This window comes from Diospyros lotus, chromosome 10 (assembly GCF_014633365.1).
Source record: "Diospyros lotus cultivar Yz01 chromosome 10, ASM1463336v1, whole genome shotgun sequence".
Lineage (NCBI taxonomy): Eukaryota > Viridiplantae > Streptophyta > Magnoliopsida > Ericales > Ebenaceae > Diospyros > Diospyros lotus.
In genome coordinates, this window is record NC_068347.1 from 19,828,244 (window position 1) to 19,852,913 (window position 24,670).

The 24,670-nt window shown below is 36.8% G+C and overlaps 1 protein-coding gene across 3 annotated transcripts; it reads left to right on the forward strand.

Annotated features, from left to right (window-relative positions):
* The first annotated feature begins 471 nt into the window (after window positions 1-471).
* Window positions 472-22,372, forward strand: LOC127811477 (uncharacterized). 3 transcript variants are annotated; one of them, XR_008025692.1, is made up of 6 exons: window positions 472-796; window positions 1,487-2,548; window positions 17,229-17,512; window positions 18,728-19,383; window positions 20,072-20,892; window positions 20,996-22,372. XR_008025692.1 is itself a non-coding variant. In XM_052351381.1 (5 exons), the coding sequence occupies exons 2-5, from the start codon at window positions 1,560-1,562 to the stop codon at window positions 21,221-21,223; spliced, it is 1,953 nt and encodes a 650-aa protein (XP_052207341.1). In that variant the 5' UTR covers window positions 474-796; window positions 1,487-1,559; the 3' UTR covers window positions 21,224-22,359. The 3 variants fall into 3 exon arrangements, 2 of the variants coding, with proteins under 2 accessions (XP_052207341.1, XP_052207340.1); XM_052351381.1 differs by lacking the exon at window positions 20,072-20,892 and having other exon boundaries at window positions 474-796; window positions 21,200-22,359; XM_052351380.1 differs by lacking the exons at window positions 20,072-20,892; window positions 20,996-22,372 and having other exon boundaries at window positions 475-796; window positions 18,728-20,038.
* Window positions 22,373-24,670: the final 2,298 nt, after the last annotated feature.

Sequence of the window (24,670 nt, forward strand, 5' to 3'; positions counted from 1 at the left end):
CATCAGAGTAGACAAAAATTTAGGAATAAAATGTTTAGCTTTATTTGACCCAAAAAATAATTTTAATCTTAATTAATGTAATTAAAAAAGTTGAAGGATTGGCTTTAACCTTTTTAAGTTTTAAAATTGCCGCCAAGTATTTTATTTTGTAACCATTTATCCATATTTTATAAATAATTTATAATTATCTATGAAAAATGCTATTGGTACACTTTTATGTATATTAATAATAATTTTTTTTTTTTTATAAAATACATGAAAATGATGAATATTTTGACCATAATATTTATTTATATAGTTCAAGATGTACAAAAAATATACACGTAGCATCACTCTTTGTCAATGATATTGTGGCAATTTTTTAAAAGTTTTGCGACGATTTTTTATACTATATTTGTGGCATTTTTCGTATTTGTTTTTACAGAGCTTTTAAAGGGGAAGAGAATTCAGCCGGATCTGAGTGGCCCAGATCTGGCCGCCCGGCCTGACCCAACCGGGTTGGCATATAATGGTGGGGAAACCCTTCACTCCCCAAACCCTAGCCTTCTCTCTCTCCAGCCACCACCATCGCCGCCGCCTCCACCATCAGCCACCATCTCTTCTCCTCTCCGTTCTCCGGCGGCTAGCCACCGCCACTGCCATCGACGCCCGAGGCCTCTCTGGCCATCACCGCCCGACACGCTGAGGCCCTACCATCGCCTCGGTCGCCACCGTGAAGCGTCACAACCATCGAATCTCCGCCGGTTCTGCTGTTTTGGGCCACTGCCTCTTCATCTTCTATGCCCTTTCTGTCCAGGTATGCTTTCTCTGTTCATTCCCCGCCGTCGTATATATATGTATGCATATTCGCGAACTCGTGTGTTTGGGCCTAAAATTAAAAGTTACATCTACAAAGATCTAGCAGTCGGATTTAACCCATTTTTGGGTATTTGGTTACCGTGGTGAGGTGAAGCCGATGGTCGGTCCAGATCGTCGGAATCACCGGCGGGCGGGGGGTTTGAAAGTCTGAAAATTAATTTTCAGATCTAGCCCGATCTAACAGTTGGATCGACTTCATTTTCAAGTATTTTGTTCACCGCGACTAGGGGAGTTTAGTGGTGTTGTCAGATTACCGGACTCACTGGTCGGTGGGCGAGGGATCCATGAAATGGTGGGTGAAAGTCAAAACGCGTATATAAAAGGCGCCATATTTTAGATAGGGTGCTAATATTAAACTTTTTATTACTGGTATTAAACACCATAAAACTTACTTTTTTTTACAGGTAAAATTTTTCCATCAAAGATATTTATATTTTTTGTGTAAAATTTATTATTTCAAAGTCAGTGGAGCCTAAGCTATAATTGTTTAATCAATTGCTTGAGAAGATTCTTTTTATGAACACATAGTAACCTTTTTAGTGAAAACTTCTTTAGATTTGCACTTAAATTTTGACAGTTGGATTAATCAAGTACTGGGAATACTGATTCTTTTTTTTTTTTTAAATAGGTGAAATCTGAGATACCAGTGGTTGTTATATATCTGTAGTCTCCTTTTGAAGGTAACTTCTCCAGCAGGTTGAATGGATAGACAAGCTCATGATTATGCTGCAGCAATGGCATTTGCTCAGCAGCAGCAGCAACAAGCAGCTAATATTCAACAGCAGCAACAATTTGGTCTTCATCCACAACATCAACAATTCCCTCCAGTTCATGGCCCTCCTTTTGTACCACCACATCCTTCTCTCCAACAGTACCCTTTCCCTCGCCACATGCAACAACCACACCAACTTCACCCTCATCCTCAGGCCCATCCTCACCTTCTTCATCTTCAGCAGCAACAGCAGCCTCCACCTTCTTTTCCTCCGCACATGCCTCCTCATCTCGTTCCTTCACCTTTCCTTGGTCCATATGATTCACCTCCGCTCCCTGCTGCACCCCCATCTGATCCCGAGCTCCAAAAACGTATTGATAAACTTGTTGAATATGCTGCAAAAAATGGCCCTGAATTTGAAGTCATGATCCGTGAAAAACAACAAGACAATCCTGCCTATAGTTTCCTTTTTGGTGGTGAGGGGCATAATTACTACCGTTACAAGCTTTGGATATCTACACGACCCCCAGGTGGGCCCTTCAATTCACCTTTTCCCCCATCATCTATGCCTATGATGCATCCTTCAAATCCTATGCTGAGCCCATCACCTTTAAATGCTCCTTCACTGGGTGGACCTCAAATGCACCAATCTCCATTTCCACCAACCTTTTATGAGCAGCAGCAGCTCCATTCTCAACCTTTTGTTGGACATGGTCGACCAGATTATGATCAGTCTTCTAGGCCATTCAAGGGCCTCTCTGGACCTCTTCCTTCTGATGTTGCAATGGAGCTGAATAATGTGCTTAACAATCTCACTGGTACCAAAGAGTCAATCAAAGGTGCCAAGATCTGGTTTATGCAGAGGTCTCCTTTTGCACCAGCTCTGGCTGAGGCACTCAGGGACAAGGTGTTTACAGTTGATGATTCTGAGAGGCAGCTGCATGTAATTTACCTTGCCAATGACATTCTGTTTGACAGGTATTTTCTCAAAGCTAAATGTTAGAATAACATCAATTCATGTGCGTGTGAAACTAGTCATTTTTCCTGCTAGTCTGTGGATTACCTATTGTTTCCTCAATAGCTGTTTCTTTAATTTCTATCTATTGCGCTAGTCTTCTTATTCATATTCTAGATTTATTAATCACCTGCCTAACAATTTATATCTTCCTCATTTTCTTGATTTAACTTATCAAACTCATTTTGTTCCTTATTTCTTGTTGGTTAATTAAGAAATATAACATATCAAGCCTTAATCTTGTTAGGTGGGTTGACTATATGAATTCTATCTCGTTAATCATCTATCTATGACCATATCTTTTGTTGGTCTTTATAATTCATATCATACCAAGGAGTTTTTTTACAAAGTTTTTTTCTTGGTTGTCTACTTCTTTTGTTAAAGACTTCTCCCATTATATCCACTCTCCTTGTAAGAGTATATCAGCTTGATTCTCACGTGGCCAAATCATTGTCATCTTACTGAAATTTTTGTGTATTTTATCTTCAATAGAAGCCACTTCAACCTTATTGCAAATAACTTCATTTTTAATTATATCAATTCTTGTATGGCTATACATTTATCATAATATCCTCATTTTTATTATGCTCATATTTTGCACTTATTGGCGTTTCTTTGCCAACATTTCATGTCATACAACAAAGTTGATTTTATAACCATCATGACTTAATTCTTTAAGTAACACTTTTATTAATCTCTATCCTTTTGGATGATTGATTCAAAATATCTGAATCTTTTCTTGAGATGACTTCATGTTCTTTTCTCACCATAACATTATCGACCTTTGTATTTTTATTAAACTTGCATTTTCTATATATGTTTTTCAATCAGTTCAACTTAAAACCTTTAGACTTTAAAGTGTTCTTCTATATCTCATTTTTAGTATTTACTCTCTCTTGTCTCTCCCAGAATGGTAATGTGTTACCAACCCACCTCTACTTGGATGTATTTGGTGAGTTTATTCATTACTAGGGCAAAGTGACGTGGGTTTAAGTCATGTCTTTGATGTAATCCAATTGTAATTGGGAAAAGTCTCAATATCTCTTCCACATGCGTTTACATGTTTTTATTCCATGATACATGTTTTAATAACCTGTATATAAGCAATTCATGCTTCTTCCTTTTGGGACTTTGTCATAAGCCTTTCTAGATCTATAAACATCATGTATGTTATCCTAGGACCATACAGAATTATCCTTAGAGGATATATGCCTCTCTCAGCACTCTCAAATTCACCCAGCGATAATAGGAATTGAGAACAGAAACATAAGCAATCAAAACAGAATGAAAATAAGAACAAAAAACAATCAAACCACAAGTAGTAGGCGTGGATTTATCCTGGTTCGGTTTCCTTTGAGGAAACCTACATCCAGCTTTCAAAGAGCCCTCCTAGCAGTCTTATTAAGGAGAAGAAAGACCAGTACAACAACAAGATCTCCCCTCTACTCCTGAGTACAAAAACAGCAACTTCTCTCCCAAGATTACAAAGCTAAAAAACTGAAATCTAGCCTTCCTCTTAGAGAATACAATGCACTCGTTACAATAGAAGAGAATAGAATGGCCGCACACACCCCCAAGCACTCTATTTATATAGTTGGCGATTATCTCTAGAGAAGACATTAGATATTTACAGTTTAACCCCCCCCAATTTTCATTAATTACAGTTTGGGATATAAACTTCTATCTAATTTTTCAATGGCCGTCTAGCGCATTGCTATCACTCACTGCTTTCACTTTTCTTCTTCTTATACCATATACTCAGACAATATTTCAACAAATCTCCACCATTGTCTTGAGCATACTTCAGCCTTCATCCATCAAGCCTTGGATTTTCAATAGATGAACTTCTCCTGCTCTCATCTTGCTCTTCATATGACCTGCTGCTCCTGATCACTCAAGACATAAAACAAAAATATCAAACAAAACAATGCTGAAAAAAACATAACAATGGACCACCTTTGAATAAATTCTTAGCTGCAATAACTAAACTTGCAACTCTCATTAGATATTATCCTTCTCAAGGGATTTCCTAATGAACATATTCCTAACACCAATATGATTGATATACTACACGGTGGGACTAAAGACTAAGCCAAAATGGACTGCCCATTGGCTGTTTCAGCTTTTCTACCTAGTCTTTCCTTTAGGGTTCCTGCTGCACATCAAATGCAACATATATATCCTAAAAACATATCTCTTCATCTAGGTACCCTCCACCATAAACCAAAATCCATACTTGATGTTATTCCTTAATCCTAAAGGTTCCATCCTTTTACACAGCATCACAACACAGTGAACCTTACCCAGATTGGCCTTAACTTTGCTAGACTTTCTCCGAACACCCAAAACCGGCCTTTTAGGATTTACCATTGACTTTCTCTTATGTTTGTTTCAATCTTTGAGAACTGCTCAACTCTCTTGAGACTCTTCTAACTACCAGCCTACTAAGATATGCTTAAGATTAGGGTAACCTAGGCTGCCATAAGCTGTTCCTATTTCTATTTTAACCTCTATGCCTTAGATTTCAAGCTTATCCTTTCTCCCACACTATCAAACACTGATCTAACACTCAGCTACACCTTGAGAGTTCTATTTGGAGAAAAATACCAATAAAACTGCCTCTAAATATACTAGGCATACCATTGGAATACACACAGCTTTTCCATGCACTCATTTTTAATCCCTTGGACCATCATAAAAGACTCCAATTCTTATAATATTTTGACTTAGGAATTACTTAACTCATGGAGAGACCTTCTAAGCAATAAACCTTGCTTACCTTTCCCTCTAACCTCTAATCCCTTAGGCTACTCTATAAGACCAATTTCTCTCTTAATTTTCATGGATACTATCTGATTAGAGACACCTATTTGACCCAAATTAAGCCTTCATGTGCTGCTATAACCAATGGCCATGTCTAGCCATTTCCCTAGACTTTTCCCATTTCCCAGCACTTCCTTAATTTACAAATAGACACTACAACAGCACTCCACCCCTTTAACCTAAGGGATATTCCATTTAAGTCCAAGATTCTCCCCAAATTTACATGGCTCCATGCCATTCATTTGGACAAGAGTGCATTACCTCTTATTATACAAGAGATTCTATTTTCCAGCCTGCTCCTTAGCACTCAAACCTGAGCCTAAGCATCCTTCAAACCCAACATTCCATACCTCACTGGTAGATTACTTGAGGTTCTATCTTTTACCCATCCTAGGCAACACTAGACCTTCTATTCCCTTGCTCATTACCTACAAGATGACTCTCCTTCCCTTTCATTGCTTAATCCAGATTTTGATCAACCAAGGGCTTCACCATACAAGACAACCCTGGCACACACCCTTTTCCCCTCACTGTTCACAAGGACCCTTACTGCAAGAGCCAAAGCTATCTTAAACACTAGCTTCCTCCCTCTCACAATTCAGCCAAAGCTTATACAATGAATCTGATCAAAACATTTTCCAGATTTCCCTATTGCTATACCCTGGTTCATAGGTTAGTTTAGGACATTCCCAAAGGATTCTCCTTGCTGTTTTTCTTTACACAGCATTCCAGATTCCATCCCTTGCCCTTGGAATCAACTAATTCCATGTTCTATTAGTAGAGTTTTCCCTCATAGGTAAGAACCCTAGCTTTAGGAGACCCAGGCATACCTATTACACAACTCCACACACCTAACCCATCACACCAGAAGCAATTTCCAGCAAGCTTCCTAAATTCCAGCAAGCTCATATACGCTTGGGAATTCCTTAGGAACACACCATCTTCACTAGGTTCACCTCACCTGGCTCCACCATGAGACAAGGCCTAGATAGGTCTCCCTAGATCCTAGAAACTGATCTCTAATGGGCTTGATACTTTTACTCTTGATTATTGCCTACTAACACCTTATCACCTACTATGACTCTAAATTGAAAAAACCATTTCCTATGATAAGACTACCCTAAAACTAGAAACTATGCTACATTTCCAGCATTTCTAGACACTTATAGGGCATCTGCACTATCATAGTCAGCCTCACACATAGATGAAGAAATTCTAGGGTTTTTCTCTAGGAGTTCACTCTTTCTTTTGGGACAATTCTTCTTAATATGTCCCTCATCATGGCAGTGATAGCATCTTATCATTTTCTTTCCATTCCTAGACTTTGACCTAGACCTACCCTTAAATTTAGGGTCCCTGTTTTCTGATCTAGTCCCAACTGTAAGAGCATTATGAATAGAGTTCTTTCCTTCAACCTTATGTTGTAATTCCTTGGAACTCAAGGCTCCGGTCACATCATCTAGAGACAACCATGTTTTAAGATGTCAACAAAGGTTTCATATGACTTTAGTAGAGAATGCAATAAGAGTAAGGCCTTATCCTCATCATCATATTTGATGTCTATGTTCTCAAGATCCAAACATAACTTGTTAAACTCATCTATGTGCTCCTGCAGTTTCTTACCTTCATCCATTCTAAAGGAGAAAAATTTGGTTTTCAAATATAACCTAGTAGACAGGGTTTTAGTCAAGTAAAGGGTCTCCAATCTTTTCCAAAGGTCTAATGCCGTGGTCATTTTGGCCACTTCCCTCAAGACTTTGCTCCCTAAACTTAAAATCAAGGTGTTAAAAGCTTTATTGTCAATATCTTTCTTTTCTTTTGATTTTTCTTTTTTCTGTTCTTCAATGGAGGTTTCAGGCAGTGATTCTTCCTCATCTAAAGCCTCTTCTAGTCTTAGATTCCCTAGCAATGCCCTCATTTTCATCCTCTAAAGGCCGAAATCATTCTGGCCATCAAACTTCTCAATATCATACCTAGTTGCAGCCATTATAACACTGTTCTATGATAGAGAATTCAAAACAGATGAAATCTTAAAGGTTCTTGGACTGTTCTTGAACCTAAAAACTAGCTCTGATACCAATTTGTTATCCTAGAACCATGTGGAATTATCCTTAGAGGATATATGCCTCTCTCAGCACTCTCAAATTCACCCAGCGATAATAGGAATTGAGAACATAAACATAAGCAATCAAAACAGAATGAAAATAAGAACAAAAAACAATCAAACCACAAGTAGTAGGCGCGGATTTATCCTGATTCAGTTTCTTTTGAGGAAACCTACATCCAGCCTTCAAAGAGCCCTCCTAGCAGTCTTATTAAGGAGAAGAAGGACCAGTACAGTAGCAAGATCTCCCCCCTACTCCCGAGTACAAAAACAACTACTTTTCTCCCAAGATTACAAAGCTAAAAAACAAAACTCTAGCCTTCCTCTCAGAGAATACAATGCACTCGTTACAATAGAAGAGAATAGAATAGTTGCACACACCCCCTAGTACTCTATTTATATAGTTGGCAATTATCTCTCGAGAAGACATTAGATATTTATAGTTTAACCCCCCCAATTTTCATTAATTATAGTTTGGGATATAAACTACTATCTAATTCTTTAATGGCCCTCTAGCGCACTGCCATTACTTACTGCTTTCACTTTTCTTCTTCTTATACCATATACTCGAGACAATATTTCAACAATGTATAAATCTTCTTTGTTCTTCCCTAGATCTTTCCACTTGGTGCCCCAGCAGTCAGCATGTATTTTTGATTTGCTAGCCATGAAATCAAATTGTTTTTTTGACACTTGGTTTCTCTTACAATCTGTTCTTAACTTCTAGTCATTCACTCTCTCCCAATGTTTCATACTGTGACTCATTGGCTTAATTCCTCTGTAATTTTCACAATTTTGAATATCTCCTTTGTTCTTATAAATAGGTACTAGAGTGCTTCTTTCCTTTTGTTAGGCATCCTCTTCAATTTAAGAATCACATTAAGTAATTTCGTTTAACTACAAAATGCCTTCTTCTCCCATGCTGTTATTCAGTTTTGTTCGAGTGGCTGGAAGACTAGAGGGACTCGGACATATCAGTTGTTAGGTATTTGAATGTGGCAGTGGCAGTTAGGTAAATAGGCTGATTGTAAATATGTTATTAAGTGAGGGGTATATGGGAATTATCCCAGTTAGTACTCTCTTTGTAAATCTCGCCCTTATATCTATAAATAAGGGGGAGAAGGAGACTGCCGATTACCTGTTTTTTCTGATCATTCTCATTGTTAAGTGTGAGGGTTGGATTGCGAGGGAAAGCTAGTGTGAGAGATAGTGTTGAGTTTGCCTAGAGTTTTGATGCGGTAGAAGATCAGTGATGTTGAAGTCTATCGGCTGGAAGTTTTAGATCAATTAGGGTTTTTTAAATATAAGTGTAATTACTTTGTAATTTGGAGGGCCTAATTGTATTTTCCCATAGTAGTTAGTTTCCTTGGGAATCTCGCCGTTTTCTATTTATAGGAGGGCGAGGTAGGCAGTCGATTTACTGATAGGAGAGAGCTTCTGTTTTGTCTATGTTCGAGTTAGGAGTTTCCGTTCTTGAGAAAGAGAAAGGCGGTTTAGTCTTGTGTATTTCTTGGGAGAATGTGTGCTTGTACTCGAGGAGATAGATGAGTGTTTAGAAGCTTGGTGTACTGATCATTATCATCCTAATAAAGGCTGTTTGAGTGGGTGTTGATTGCTGGATGTAGGTTTGCCAAAAGGCATTCCGAACCAGGGTATATCTTGTCTCTTCTGGTTTGTTTTTTATATTTCCTAATTTCTGTTTCGTTGCTGGTTTGCATTGCCTCTCTTTATTCGGTTTCTGTTTCTGCGAGTTTCTTTGAATTTGCAAGGGAGTTCTCTTTGTTTGGCTTCGGATAATCAGTCCTAAATATCAACAGATAGTCTTGTAATCTTGCAGTGAGTGTTCTCGTGTAACAGTGAGGGAGGGATTGTGCTAGTGAAAGTCTTGTACTGTTTTTATCAAGAAATTAGTGGATTGCTCTCTCTGTTGAAGGCTGGATGTAGAACTGATTTATCAGTTCGAACCAGGATAAATTCTCGGTGCCTATTGTGTGGTTTGATTGTTCTTAACTTTGATTTTTTCAATTCTGATTCTGTTCTTTAATTTCTGTTTATGTATTATGATATTATCGGTGAGTTGAAAGAGTGAAGAGTGTTATTTGTTGGCTTCTTGGGTGAATTAATAGACTGCCAGTGCTCCCAATTGTAACACATGCATTTTTATACTTCTATCGGGATGTCATCTAACCCAAGTGCTTTACCATCTTTCATCTTTTTATGGCTTGTTTCACTTCTTTTGGAGAACTACCTCTATAGAGCACAGGATTTCTATCCTTTTTAGAATTACCAAGATATTTCAATGTGATGTAATATTTGTTTCTCCACATCCATTGAATAGCTTCCTGTAATACTCCTATTATCCTTGATTGCCCCTTCATTTCCAGTTCATTGTGCTTTTCATCTTGTATACATTTTACTTATCTCAAATTTATTGTTCTCCATCCTCTTGCTTTAGTCAACTTACATATATCTCTTTCTCCATCTTTTATGTCAAGTCACTTGTAGAATTTTTTATATTCATTTGATCTGGCTTCAACACCCTTCTTCACCTCTTTTTTGCTAAAATATACATGGTCAAAAGTTTCCTCATTAGGGCACATATGCCAAGTCTTTTAGCCAGTTTTATTGGTTTTTAATTAATTAATTAATTTTTTTGTGTACCTATTTGCTCCATCACTATAACTCCTTTTTTTTGGAGCTTTAACTTTTGACTCTCCTAAAACAACTTGTTGTATTCCGAATTGTATTAGCCATCTTCTTCCACATAGATTTAACTCACATTCTGCAGTCTGCTCTATTCTGTCACCTATTTCTTTTGTTTTCACCTTTTAAAACCGCTATTTGATTCTTGGGCTTTGTTTCTTATCATCATTCTTACTCACTTTTTGATATGGAAGTCAAGGAGATAGAGTCTAAAAGGCATGTACAATATCTGTGATTATATGGAAAGCATCTAAACTATTCGAACTAAAATGAGAAAAGGAAACAAGGTTTTAGAAACTGTGAGGTGTTACTCCAATGTTACCAAGATATGGCATGGGAAATGAGCACAGGAATGTGTGCACTAAGTTCTAAAATTCAGTACTAGAGAGATATACTTGTATATGCTAGAATCTAAGATGATTTGAAACTATTCTTTTAACAATTAGATATTCAATGAAAACTGAAACCAAGTTCAATATTTTATAACAAATAAGTACACATTTCTCATGGCATGTTGACCAATATTTTATGTTTTTTTTAACTTAAAATTCTATTATCTATGGTTTTTTTTCCAATTTAAGTCCTATTACCTTTAGTTTTTAGTTTGATATATTTGTAAACAACACCCCCCCCCCCCCCTTCCCCTCATTGTTAGGACCCTACGTGGAACCCGGGGTAAAATTGTATTTTGTGGGTAAGTGCTGTATATTGTAACAATAGGCTGCTAAAGCGCTTAGGAGGGTGTAGTAAGCTGTTAGCTTGTTGGAGGATGTAACCATCAGATTGTTAAGGTTTGTAACCACCAAGGATTGGCAGGAAAGGGGTATATAAGAGCTCCCAATTCAATAAGAGAGGAAGGGAATTTCATAACCAAAACTGATAACCATCAGATTGTTAAGGTTTGTAACCACCAAGGATTGGCGGGAAAGGGCTATATAAGAGTTCCCAATTCAATACGAGAGGAAGGGAATTTCATTACCAAGACCGATACTCTTTTCTCTCTTCAATTTCTCTCTCGCGACTCCTTTTTTGTCTCTCTCTCGTTCTTTCCCCCTTTTCCCTTCTTCCTAGCCCTAATTTCCCCCTCAAGAGGAGAAATTTCCGTGTGTCCTAACAAATTGGTATCATAGCGATTAATTCGTGGTTGTAATTCTGATTGATCCTAAGCTGTGAATTGTGGCAACTCTTATTCGAAACGCGAAGACGAGGCAGTCCAGGGAAATTTTGATAGTCAATTCCGATGATTCAAGAACTCTGACAATTTGAATTGGTCTCGGTACTGTTAGGCGAGCACGGCCAGTGGCTTCGATTTGATCTTGGAGTTGAACAAGGCGAAGCCAATTCACGAGGCGTTTCAGAGAAGTGATTTGTAACCTTAGGTGCTTTCTGTTCGATCTTCTGGAGAATTAACCAGAGCTTGAGCCTTAGCCTACAACTACTTAATTCAAACAAAAAACAATGGGGGATGGAATGCGAATGAAGCAGATGGAAGCACAACTTCAACAAGTTAATGTAGTGGTGTCAGACATGCAAGGAAGGATCAGAGCTATCGACAAAGCAATTGATCGAAAGCTGGATTAGGCACTCTCGCACATGTGAGAGGACGTGACAAGCCAAATTCGGAAGGTTTGAGAGCAAATAGAGAGCTTCATGCTCATGTTTGCATGATAAAATCAAGTACGTTCATAGTTGTTAAAGGCGTGTAGGCGCAAGGGGCTAGTTCGGATAAATGTCCACATTTTCTTTTATTTATATTTTACATTCCATTTACTTTAATACATAAATGTAAATAAGAAAGTACCCCATCATTTGGATTCAATAAAAATATCTAAAAAATCAAAATCCATAACAATAAGAAAATAGAATTTTGGTTTTAGTACACAATCAAAATCAAAACCAAAACCAAAAACAAAATCAAATTCAAAGTCAAAGCCAAAAACAAAATCATAGATTAAGGATTGGGTCATGGAACATAGGAACATTAACAGGCAAAGCTATGGAAGTGGTAGATGTGATGATTAGGAGAAAGATTAATATTATGTGCCTTCAAGAGACGAGATGGGTAGGGAAAAAAGCAAAAATTTTGTCAGAAAATGGATATAAAATATGGTACACAGGAAATGATCGAGCAAAAAATGGAGTGGGGATCATTATGGATAAAAGCTTAGTAGATGAGGTAGTGGATGTAAAGAGAATAGGAGATAGGATTATTATGGTGAAGGTTATTCTAGGAAGAATGACTATGAATATCTTTAGTACATATGCACCACAAGCGGGGTTAGGTGAGGAGATAAAAGCAAAATTCTGGGAGGACCTAAAGGGACTCATACAAATGATACCAAGAGGAGAGAAAGTGATTATAGGAGGTGACTTAAATGGTCACGTGGGTAGAGACGGAAACGACTATAGAGAGGTACATGGAGGGTATGGATTCGGGAAAATTAATAATGAGAGCAAGTCTATTCTAGATTTTGCAATGGCATATGGGCTCATCATAACCAATACTAGGTTCAAAAAACGGGACGAACACTTAATCACATATAAAAATGTCATATCAAGCACCCAAATAAATTACTTTCTCATGAGACAAGAGGACCAAGTATGTTGGAGGGATTGTAAGGTGATACCGGGAGAGTGTTTGACTACTCAACATAGACTTCTAGTACTTGACGTCCAAGTAAGAAATTGGAAGAGAAAAAATCATATAAAACAAAATTCAAGAATCAGGTGGTGGGATTTAAAAGAGGAGAAACAACTAATCTTCAAAGAAAAATTAAGGGGTAGAAGAGAATGGAATGGAGAATGACATACAAACCAAATGTCGAGAGAAATGGCTAATGCCTTGAGAAACACAGCAAAGGTAGTGCTTAGAGAGACAAATGGTAGATCCCCTAACCTTAAGGAGTCTTGGTGGTGGAATGAAGAAGTGCAATTGAAAATTAAAAATAAGAAAAATTGCTATAAGGCTGTATATCAGTGCAACAATGAAGAAAATCAAAAAAATTATCAAGAATCAAAAAAGGTAGCAAAAAAAACTATTAGTGAAGCAAGGTCAAAAGCATACGAGAATCTATATAAACGACTTGATACAAAAGATGGAGAAAGGGATATATATAAATTAGCTAAAGCAAGAGAAAGAAAAACAAGGGATTTAAATCAAGTGAAATGCATAAAAGATGAAAATCAAAATGTATTAGTGAATGAGGGAGCGATTAAGGAGAGATGGAAGGAGTATTTCACAAAATTATTCAATGATGATGGCGACACAAGAGTTAGGTTGGGACATCTTGGTAACTCCGAAGGGAACGTGAGCTATACATTTTATCGACGCATAAGTCCAAATGAAATAAGGTAAGCATTAAAAAAGATGAAAAATCATAAGGTGGTGGGACCGGATAATATACCAATAGAAGCATGGAAATACATGGGAGAAGAGGGTATCTCCTGGCTAATGAAATTATTTAACGCGATTCTTAAATAAAAAAAGATGCCAGATGAGTGGAGGGAGAGTACTTTGGTCCCTATATATAAGAACAAAGGAGATGTTCAAAACTGTGAAAATTACAGAGGAATTAAATTAATGAGCCATCCATGAAATTCTGGGAGAGAGTAATAGAGCAGAGGCTCATAAAAGAAACAGAGGTCTCAGAAAATCAGTTTGGTTTCATGCCCGGTAGATCAACAATGGAAGCTATATATCTACTGAGGCGCCTAATGGAAAGGTATCGGGATCATCAGAAGGACCTACATATGGTGTTTATAGATCTAGAAAAGGCCTATGATAGGGTCCCTAGAGAAGTATTATGGAGGGTTTTAGAGAAGAAAGGAGTCCGAATAGCCTATATACAAACCCTTAAGGACATATATCATGGTGCAGAGACAAGGGTCAGAACATGCGGAGGGGATACTGAACTGTTTAAAATTACAATAAGATTGCATCAAGGTTCTGCACTAAGTCCATACTTATTTGCTTTAGTAATGGATGAACTCACTAAAGATATTCAAACAGAGGTGCCATGGTGTATGCTATTTGCAGACGACATAGTGTTGGTGGATGAAACAAAAGAAGGAGTGAACACTAAGTTTGAGTTATGGAGAAACAATTTAGAATCTAAGGGATTTAAATTATGCAGAAAGAAAACAGAATATATGGAATGTAAATTTAGTAAGAATGCAAGAGTGAACGATGTTATAATAAAATCAGAAGACCAAATCTTACAAAGAAAAGACTATTTTCGATATTTGGGATCAGTGATTCAAAAAGATGGAGAAATTCACGAGGATGTCACACATAGAATTAAGGTAGGTTGGCTAAAATGGAGAAATGCATCGGGGGTGTTATGTGATGGTAAAATCCCATTAAAATTGAAAGGAAAATTCTATAGGACAGCTATAAGACCAGTTTTGTTGTATGGCTCAGAATGTTGGGCAATCAAATACCAACATGAGAAAAAGACAAGTGTAGTGGAGATGAGGATGTTAAGATGGATGTGCGGCCATACAAGAAAAGATAAAATTAGAAATGAAGTTATTCGTAATAAGATAGGAGTAGTGCCAATAGAGCAGAAGATGAGAGAGACTAGACTAAGATGGTTTGGTCATGTGAGAAGGAGACCAAGAGACGCTCCTGTGAGGAGAGTTGATGAAATGGAACAATTAATCAAAAAAAGAGGTAGAGGCAGACCTAAGAAGACTTTGAGGAAGACATTAAAGTTTGATATGAAGTGTATGGATCTCAATGAAGATATGACAAAAGATAGAAATACATGGAAGTCTAGAATTCATGTAGCCGACCCCACATAGTGGGATAAAGGCTGGATATGTTGTTGTTGTTTGGAAGATGCTTCTTAAAGTTACCATATTCGTGCTTACAAAAAAAAAATTGAGTTGATTAACAAACTTTACTATAGACTTTAGTTAAAAAGGAGGATTTTCCAAAGTACATAGATTTCTAGTCTAAGAAATGAGGGTCTGAATCCTTGTTTGTCTCTATGGATGTGACACTATTGGTACTTGAACATTCATGTCAGCATTAGATATGCATCTTGTTCTTATATACTAAAACGCTGCCAGGCTTCTCCTTGGATTGATTGTTGTCAAACTTCATCAAGTCAAATATGTTATCATCTTTGATATAGATTTGATAGTACCTGATATCATCAATGTGTGATTGATATGTTCCCCAAAAGAGGATTGCATTATATGCTAATTTGGAGATACTATTTACTGTTTATGGATGCCTCAAACAGTCCATGTAACTTTGACACTGTGCATCTAAACTGGAAAATCTTGACACCTGAAGATTAATGGTTCAAGGATTTGTACAAAGTCATCAAACCTTAGTTTTTCTCTTTTAACTGGATTTGACCTTATTCTACTTGCAAACTGGAATTCTCATCTACAACCCTTACCCTTGCTTTTACCTGGCTTCTTGGTCTAGAAATTCAATTTGGTAAACATTTCACATCTAACCCCTGATCTAAATTAAATTTATTCAATCATATACGACAACAACGTACCATGCCTTTATCCCATTATGTGGACTGGCTGCTATAAAAGAGATTCTTCACCATAATCAATAAGTTTGATCATTTAGTGGCACCTGAGTTGAAGAATTCTACTGGTAATACTCTGAAAGGAAATAATTCTATGTAAAACAGTATGTCATGGTCAGAATTTGTGGCCGTTAAACCAAGGACCTACTTGCACATGAAATGATGTTTATAAGAACTTTGGTTTCTATTTTATGTTACATAGTTCTTTAGCCTATGTGAGGGACAGTAGTGGGGCAGAGGATGGAAAGGTACGTAATAGAATAGAACGTAAAGGCAAGAGAAGTAATATAAGGTTTGTTATCCTCCCATTGCTTGGGAAGAATGGAATGTAAATTAGTGTAATATACTTTATTACTTTGTTTGGATGGAGAATGGAATGGGACGGAACAATAAACATGAGAAAATAAAGTTACAATTATGCCCCTTCTCTTTCAAAATACAAAAACTAAATTCTGATGGGCTTCACCTCTCTTTCTGGTTCTTTGTTTCTATATTATTATCAAATAGTAAACCCTCTTTTAGTTTTTAGAAAACCCTACCAATGTGGGTGTGTGCAAGCGAGTGCACCTTGTTAATTCCTTTTCTATTTAGAATTGGAAACGAAAATATGTTTACCTTTTTTGCATTAGATGCTGGAGCAGTCTCATTGTGTTATATATATATATATACATATTATTTTTGGTATTTGCACAAGACATATTGCATTAAATTAATGTAAAATGTATTATAGGATATTTTTAGATTAAGGATAATATTGGTTGTTTTACAAAAATAATAAGGGTAATATAGTAAAAACAATAAAAATATTTACAAACGTTTTTCCTTCCTTCCTTACACCAACTATTCAAATTAGAAGAAGCCTTTCAGCTTCATAGCCGTTGGATTTCACTAAAATTTTGGAAATTTAAGTATTCCTGAGCATTTATTACACAAGGCTGTCTCTACCTTTCTTTTTCTCTGTGTGTGGGAGGGGGGGGGGGACGTGTTAGTAATCTACATAAGAGCAGGGCCCCACCAGACAGAGAAAAAGAAAGGTATATTATTTTTTTGATTTGCACGTCTGTTGATGATTTGGATCTGAAGTAGTCAGCCCACAGAATTACTGCCTCTAGATACCTTCTCTACCTCACATCTTATGATAAGCCATTGGCTGTGTGTTCAAATTAATTAATTATTTTTCATAATTCTAATTTATGTTTCAATTTCTCATCTTGTGTTTATTTAACTTTGATATGATAATATTACACAGCTTGAAAAGATCACTGTTAGGATGATGTATTAATGAGAATTAATACCTAGTTTGGTAAGAAAGTCTTATCACTATTGTGATAGAGCACCAGGAGATTCTTTCTTCCTATTATTAGAAGCCTGTTATATTGATCTTTGACCATGCAATGTGTGCATTGACTCTTTGGCTGCTAGTCATATTTACCTTTTGGAAATTCTTGAAAAATGCAGCTTGCAGCGTAGGATCAACCTCCGCGAACTTGATAACGAGGCACTTGCATTTAGGCCTGTGTTAGGCTCAATGCTTGCAAGGATTTACCACAACCCTCTAAACAAGGAGGAAAATCAGTCACGATTGCAGAAAATCTTACAATTCTGGGCATCTAAGGAAGTATATGATCCCGACACTATTCGTGCACTTGAGAATGAGATGATTGGTGGATCACCGGCTAACTTGTTTCCAGGAACTTCCAAGGATAATTTACCTGCTGCTTCAACTGATCGCTTGACTGCAGGTTCTCTCTCTCTCTCTCTCTCTCTCTCTCTGCTTCCTGACCATAGAGAACAGAGTTTGAAGGAAAAAAAAAGAAGATTTTCATGCCAGTGGTTTTTATTGCAGTGAAAACTACAGGTCATCTGTCTGTTTGCAAATATCTGTGTTTTCCTCTGTATATGTATCTTCCCTACTAACTAAAAAAGATTGGGAGGGGGTGAAGTACTGGCAACTTTGCTTGACTGTGATCATAGGTGTCTCTACTCTTTATGAAAATTGTTAGTGGCTGTTTAGCCTGCTTTCTGGAAAATTACTCCATAGAAAACAGAAAATTAGAAAAAAATTTCAAATACAAAATGGAGATTTGGAAAGTGCAGGGCCTGTTCAGTTATGGAAAACATTTTCTAAGCCCTCTACTCCAATTTTCTATTGAATGGTTGAATGTCCCATTGGAAATTAGGAAACTTAATTTTCTAATTTTTCTACTTTATACTATGAATTGGAAAACATAAAAAAAGATGTTTTCTAAATTTTCTAGAAATGGATGCTATTGCATTCTGAAATATAAAATGTTAAAAAGCATATTTAGTTATAAAATTAGAATTGAAAATCAGAAAATGTTTTCTACAACTGAACGGCCGTGGTTTTCCAAAATTGAACTAAACTTGGAAAACACCTGAAATGAGTTTTTCTAAATTTTCCTTACTAATTTGGAGATTTGAAAATTTTGTTTTTCAAGAATTTGCCAAATCATCATCTCTTTCTCCAACACAAGGTGCACAAAGAAAACATCTCTCTGAACATGTGTTCCAATTTTCTACGTTGGAAATTAGTTTTCTGTATTTCTAATATTTGAGTGTGCTTTTCAAATCTTCCATGGAAAATGAAAGCTAGGGACTTGTTCAGTCCAATTTTTTTATTGAATAATTGAATCTCTAATTAGAAAATAGAAAACTCATTTTTTTTTTATTTTTTCGACTTTACACCATGAATTGGAAAATATTGAAAAAATGTTTTCTAAATTTCTGGAAATGTATGCTATTAGTTTTGCAAACATGAAATGTTAGTATGTTTAGTTGTAAAATTTGAGTTAAAAAATTACAAAATGTTTTCTTCAACTGAAACAGTCCCTAGAGATTTTATAAAAAATTGGAAATAGAAAACTGGACAGCATTTTCTACAACTAAACAACCTCTTAATTGTCTATGCTTAACTTGTCATGTTTCTCTTCATGCAGGACTGCCTCAGCAGGCCTCGCAGTGGCAGACTGACAAGCCAGGATCACTGCCAAATTTTCCTGATAAAGAGCATCTTGATAAACAAGTCCCTCCTGTACCGTCCATTCCATCATCCCTAGCAGCCCAGCCCTTCCTACCAAGTTCGGTATCTACTGGTTCTTTTGCCGGGTCCCTGCCCATGACATCTGTTCCACCAGCAAATCAACAGGCTCCATCCCATTTATTGCCAACACCAACTACCAATACTGGTGAAAAATTGCCTCCATATCCTTTATTCCCACCAGGCCTTATTCCTGGGATGGTTAGAAAGATGCAAATTGGCAGCGGGGTGCCTTACTCTCCCATGAGCCCTCTGGATATCCCGACTGTAATACCACCTTCGAATGTCTCTCCATCAGAAATTCTTGAGAGGGTGTCAAAATTCTTTAAGGAGATTGGAGAGGTTAACCCTTCTGAAGGACCCATGACAAAGTCTGAAACAAATGATGAATACGACAATTATGAAAGAGAGTCTCCTGTACGCAAGGGAGGGGCTTGCATCCCTCCACCCGCTAACCTGCAGGTGGACAAGGAGACGGGTACTTATGCTGATGGGAGCGTAGGATCAAGCGGCTCCGGGCGCTTGGGCCTTGGGGCCACAGCCAATCCAAATGAGGTAACTCAATACGATGATGTTTATACTTCATATAGGAAACAGAGAAGTTCCACTTACCATTCATCAATGAGTGCAAGAGCTGCTACTGCTAGGTGAAAACCGGCTCACTGTATTCTTACTTGTAGTGGGATAACTGGAACTTGGGTTTTTCCAGTAGTCAGGTCCGTTCATAATTTCTCCTCTCCACCCCCCACCCCTTTTCCCTTGTTCAATGCTCAGAATATTTCGCTGGTTTATATATATATATTTTGACAAATTTTCTTTGTTTTCTTTTTCCTGGTGGGTTTTGCTACTAGTTGATGCTTATGCTTAACAGTTGCTTAGATCCATTTGTTATGGGAATTTGAGCCCTGTTGTACAATTGTTTTTTCCAAACCCTAAACCAACCTTCCAACCTTCTGTTCTTTTTTTTGTTTTTGTTTATTCTTCTCTGTTGGAATGGAAATGCGGATTCAAATAAAAAAAAAGGTTCTAGTTTTTCAAACATTTCACGTTGTAAGCAGTTGTGGGAGTTACCCGTAGACGAAAATGGAGAGATGGGTGCGCTCTTATTAACTGGGAAGCTTTGGCAGTAGTTCCTTTTACGTTTTAATTTTTTAGTTTCAATTAATAGATTAATATTATCATTCAGTATCATGTTTCTTGTGAGTCTGTTCATAACTGATGCGAATGCCCCAAATTTTGACAGAGTTCAAATGGATGCCTATGCGAATTTGCAGTAATAAGAAAGTTGCCGGTTTCTTATTGTTTTTCATTCCTTTGCGTCTCCTCGGTGGTGGTTATATTTATCATTTTCTCCCGTAGCCTACGCAGGTCAATTGGATATTCCTTTGTATCTCTACAGTGTTTGACTGAGCTTCAAATTTTTGTTTTAATTTTTTTTCAAGTTTGGTTTTTATTTTTCATGCTTAGTTTATTTATTTTTTAAATAAAAACGTAATATCAAACTCCATTTTGTTGTTTTAATATTTTTTTTAACCTTTTGGTCTTTCTCCTCCCTTGTCCTGTCCTACAACTGCCTTAGTATTTTGAAGTATTTGCCAAAAATATCTTACCTTTTTGGAACTTATTTTCAAAATTATCACCTTTCTGAAATTATTCTCAAAATACCACATTCCCTGTTACCCTGGATGAGGGGATCCAGTGTGGCATAAATAAAATCAATGGAGGCTCCAGTGGTTCCATGTCCTTTTATTACCTTCAGCCACACAGGTGACAGGTGTTCTTTCACACAATAACTTGAAAGAACAATGCAGCCAGCCCAATCGGGGCGAGAGTGAACCGTTAATGCAAGAAGTGACTCTCCCTGCAAAAAATCTGCTTCTGGCATTAGCGGTTTATTTTAAGTTGAAATGACGTCGTACCCATGTCTTCGAATACATAATATAAGCCTTCCTTTACGTCATTTAGCACTTGGCCTTTCATTCAAACAAACCTATAGCCGCTACTCTGACAACGTGTTCTCCGATGGAAGTTTTCTTCTTTGCATTCCGACAAACTCAGCCTCAGGTAATTCCAACTTGATTCAATTATTGCAGCACGCGCCTGCGCCTCTTTGATATCCATCTCTTTGTCTATTGGTGTCGGCCCTTATTGCCCCTTCTCCTATCAGGATTGGGCAACAACTGGGGATCATTGCTCGGAAGCCAATAGGCCTTATCAAAACAACTGGCTCGAGGATCGGCCTGTACGCCTCCGCGTCCGTGTCTAAGCTGAAGCGTGAATCCACATATTGCTTCCAATCTATAGTTCTTGTTCTTGCATGTTGCTGTGACAACATGGGTATTTGAACAGTTGCCTTTTCTGGCAAGTGCAGGTCCGCTCCTTGATCCTCACTTGATGTTGGTGACCTGACCGCGTGCAGGTTGGATTTGCTTTCATACCCTGCCAACTTCAGTTTCACTGTATGTAGGCCCCCACTTGTGGCTTCCTTACTTTTCACTCGCACCGTCACAATATCTAGTTTCCAAGTAAGAGACTGACTTGTATAAGCGTGGTTCAGGGCTCTTACCCCTTTCAAAATTGAATTAAACACATGCTCCTGTCCATGTTCGGTAGATCACCTAGACTTGGCGTCGAGCTTGTGCACTTCATTGTCCATAGTTGCATCTTTAAAGTCCACTTTCAATCCCTTACTTTTATTAGAAGTGATGGTAGAGGTTTTTAGCTAAGTGGCAAATGCGCTACCTCTGGTGTCCTTGTGGGTCCCTCCATCCATTTGATGGGTTATCAACTGCACTAAGTATACCGGCGTGCTTATTTAATATCAAACATACCCCAGGTCAGTCCTTGACAACATGGGATCATAGGTGAGAAAGGAGCCACCCCACCCCGGGCTATTGGTGTTTCTCCCTCTGCAACATATGCAAGTGGGAACGAATGACCGCCATCATTAACCCCCATAGCACTAACAATGCTCCCCTGCTCCTTGCATACAAATGTGTCCCTGATCATTTGTTAACACCATTCTCAGTTGCTAATAGACAAACTAAAGGTCCAAAACATACAAGAGAATACTTGCTGCCGCTCCTGGCACTGGATTGCATCTTCTTTGTAAGTCATACACAGTCTTGACATTAGATCCGACAATGGCTCTCATAAACGGAATTAACTCAGTGTGTGCCTTCTCCTTGTCATCGACATCATATTGACGGCTCTGTAATTCACATCTCAAGCCTTTTTGTAGGGAATCAGATATTTGTACTTCTCAACAATATGTTGTTGCAACATTATAATGGACATATTCAAGTCATTTTGAATTAAATCCTTAACCACTTAGTCAATGAAAATAATGCTCAACTGTCGGCGGGCCTTATCCATGTTTACATTCATAAAAGTATGGGGTCCTCAACCTTTGCAATCTCCCAAATCCAATGACCTAAGTGCGCAAGGTACGACATCCTTAATCTCTAAAGAGTTCCTATCAGACAACTTGCATTTGATAGACCAACCTTTGAAGCACGAAAATGGTTTGGAGATGTCGTTTTGGCGTTTCCAAATCGTTTCTCATTTTGAAAATGACGAAGACGTCCTGAAACGATTTTTGGGCCGTTTCTGTAAATTACAAAACGTTCTGGGGTCGTTTTGCAATTTATAGAAAATTATGGAAATGTGTTTCTAGCGATTGTGGTGAAGCAATCGCTTGCAGCGAGGAAGATGGGGGTTGCAACTCGCCAGATTTGGAACTTGGGCTATCAAGAGGCTAGGCGGCGACTAGATCAGAGGATGCATCGGCGAGGGTGAAAGGCGAGACGGGTCAGCGGCCAAAGCAACGAGTCGATGCGTTGACATTTGGCGGTTGGCGATGAGTGGCAATATGGGTTGATGATTGGCGGTGAAAGGGTCAGCGATGAGGCAAGTCGGTGACGAGAGTAGTGGACTTGGGTCGGCAGCGGCGATAGCAATGCTGCTCCAAACCTTCAGCTTCAACATACATAATATTATATTTATATATGATATAATATTTATATCATATAAATTATAAACTAATTTCACACTCCTATTTATTTTATTTTAACACAAATTTTTAACTATTTTTCACATATATCTCTATATTTTTTTAAATTTACAATTATCTCCTACTTTTATTTTCTACTTTTTTAAAAAGTATATAGTTTTTTTATTTTTATTTTATATCAAAAACGTTTTTCGGTCTCGTGCAACTTTGGGACCAACTGTGTGCATGCATTCTTGTCGTTGAATTCTGCTTCCAATTTGGCATTGACCATATCTGAGTCATCTCTATTGCTGTCACGCCAGAATTCATCATCATCATGATGTGGGAAGAGGGGTGTTGTATCATTCTGTTGCATAATCATTATTTTCTTTTTCTTTTTTTGATATTGTGATAAACATCCGCTCCTTATCTGTGACCTGCATTAGACTCCTCCATATGCTAAGTGCCCACCACTATACTTTCTACAAAGTAGCCTCGGGTGGCAACTACCCAATAATATCCATGACAGGGGAACTTCCATAATAAGGGCACCATAAAAAGGTGCATTGGTCGTCATACTACCACTATTATTATGCATCCAACCAATCAGTGAGTCCATACTTGGATTGTCATTTTATCATCGTGTATGGAAAAATATTAGAGGGCATTTGGTACGAAAAAAAAAAAAAAAAAAGATTTAAGATTTTTGAAAATATTTTTGACAATATTTGATTCTCAGTATTTATATAATTCTATGTTTAATTAAATTTAAACATTTTCAAAAATATTAAGCATTCTTTTCTAAAAATTTTACATTTTTATGTTTGGTTTAAATGTAATATTTTTAAAAATTTATATATATTTTTTAAATTACTCTTATTTGATTTTTTGTTTAAAAATAATAAATATTTTTTAGTATATAAAATATAGGCACACAACTTTTTAGGAAATTAAAAGATGTTATTTTTTTACACATTATATATGTGTATATATATAAATATTTGTAAGAAACAAGTTAGGGTAAAGACAATCATGAAAGGGTTATAGAATTATAAGAGAGTAAGGGGTGCTTTAAACTTTTTAGTTGTTAAAAACTATTCCAAGTTTATGGAAATACAAAATTCTTAACTTTTCATATAAATTTTTTTGTAGGAAAGTTGATAAAAAATAAATTTTGAAAATGTTATTTTCTTAGAATTCTTTTTTAAAAGTTGTATCAAACATGTGAATGTAAATTCTCAATCTAATATTCTCGAGAATTTAAAAATCTCTTCCATGCTAAACACTTATTTAATGTAACCTATTATTATTTAACTGCAAAGTTGAAGTCATAATTATGATTATGTTATTACAACATTTACCGTATCTTCGACCCATTAATATGGAGACCATTAGAGTCTCTCTACCCTTCTTGCCCATAAATTAATAGGGGGACCATTAAAGTCTCTGCAATCAGATTTTAATACCACAAAAAAGAAGAAGATGAGAATTTTAAATTTTCTATTTATTTTACAAGACCCATGTTTACAAGCATTTTAATACATATTATTTTCTACATTATGCATTTTGGTCTTAAATTTTGATATATATTTAGGTAGAGTTTGTTGATAAAGATATGAATTGAAAAAAGTGAGATATGAAAAGTATTTTAGATAAAAGTACTTTTTATTGTATTTGTTAAATTTATCTGCTAACCCACTAAAAGGAAATTATGTGACTTTATCTTGGATTGTTTAGATAAATTTATCTTTCTCTTCATCTAGATAAATTTATTTGAAAATTTTTAAATAAAAAAAAATAACTTATATATCTTCTAATATATTTAAAAAAATTTAACAATTTAATAGAAAT

Coding starts and splice junctions, on each gene's coding strand:
- LOC127811477 (XM_052351380.1), top strand. CDS start 1,560: ATGGATAGACAAGCTCATGATTATGCTGCAGCAATGGCATTTGCTCAG. Junction 2,549..17,228: donor AATGACATTCTGTTTGACAG/GTATTTTCTCAA, acceptor TGAAAAATGCAG/CTTGCAGCGTAGGATCAACC. Junction 17,513..18,727: donor AACTGATCGCTTGACTGCAG/GTTCTCTCTCTC, acceptor CTCTTCATGCAG/GACTGCCTCAGCAGGCCTCG.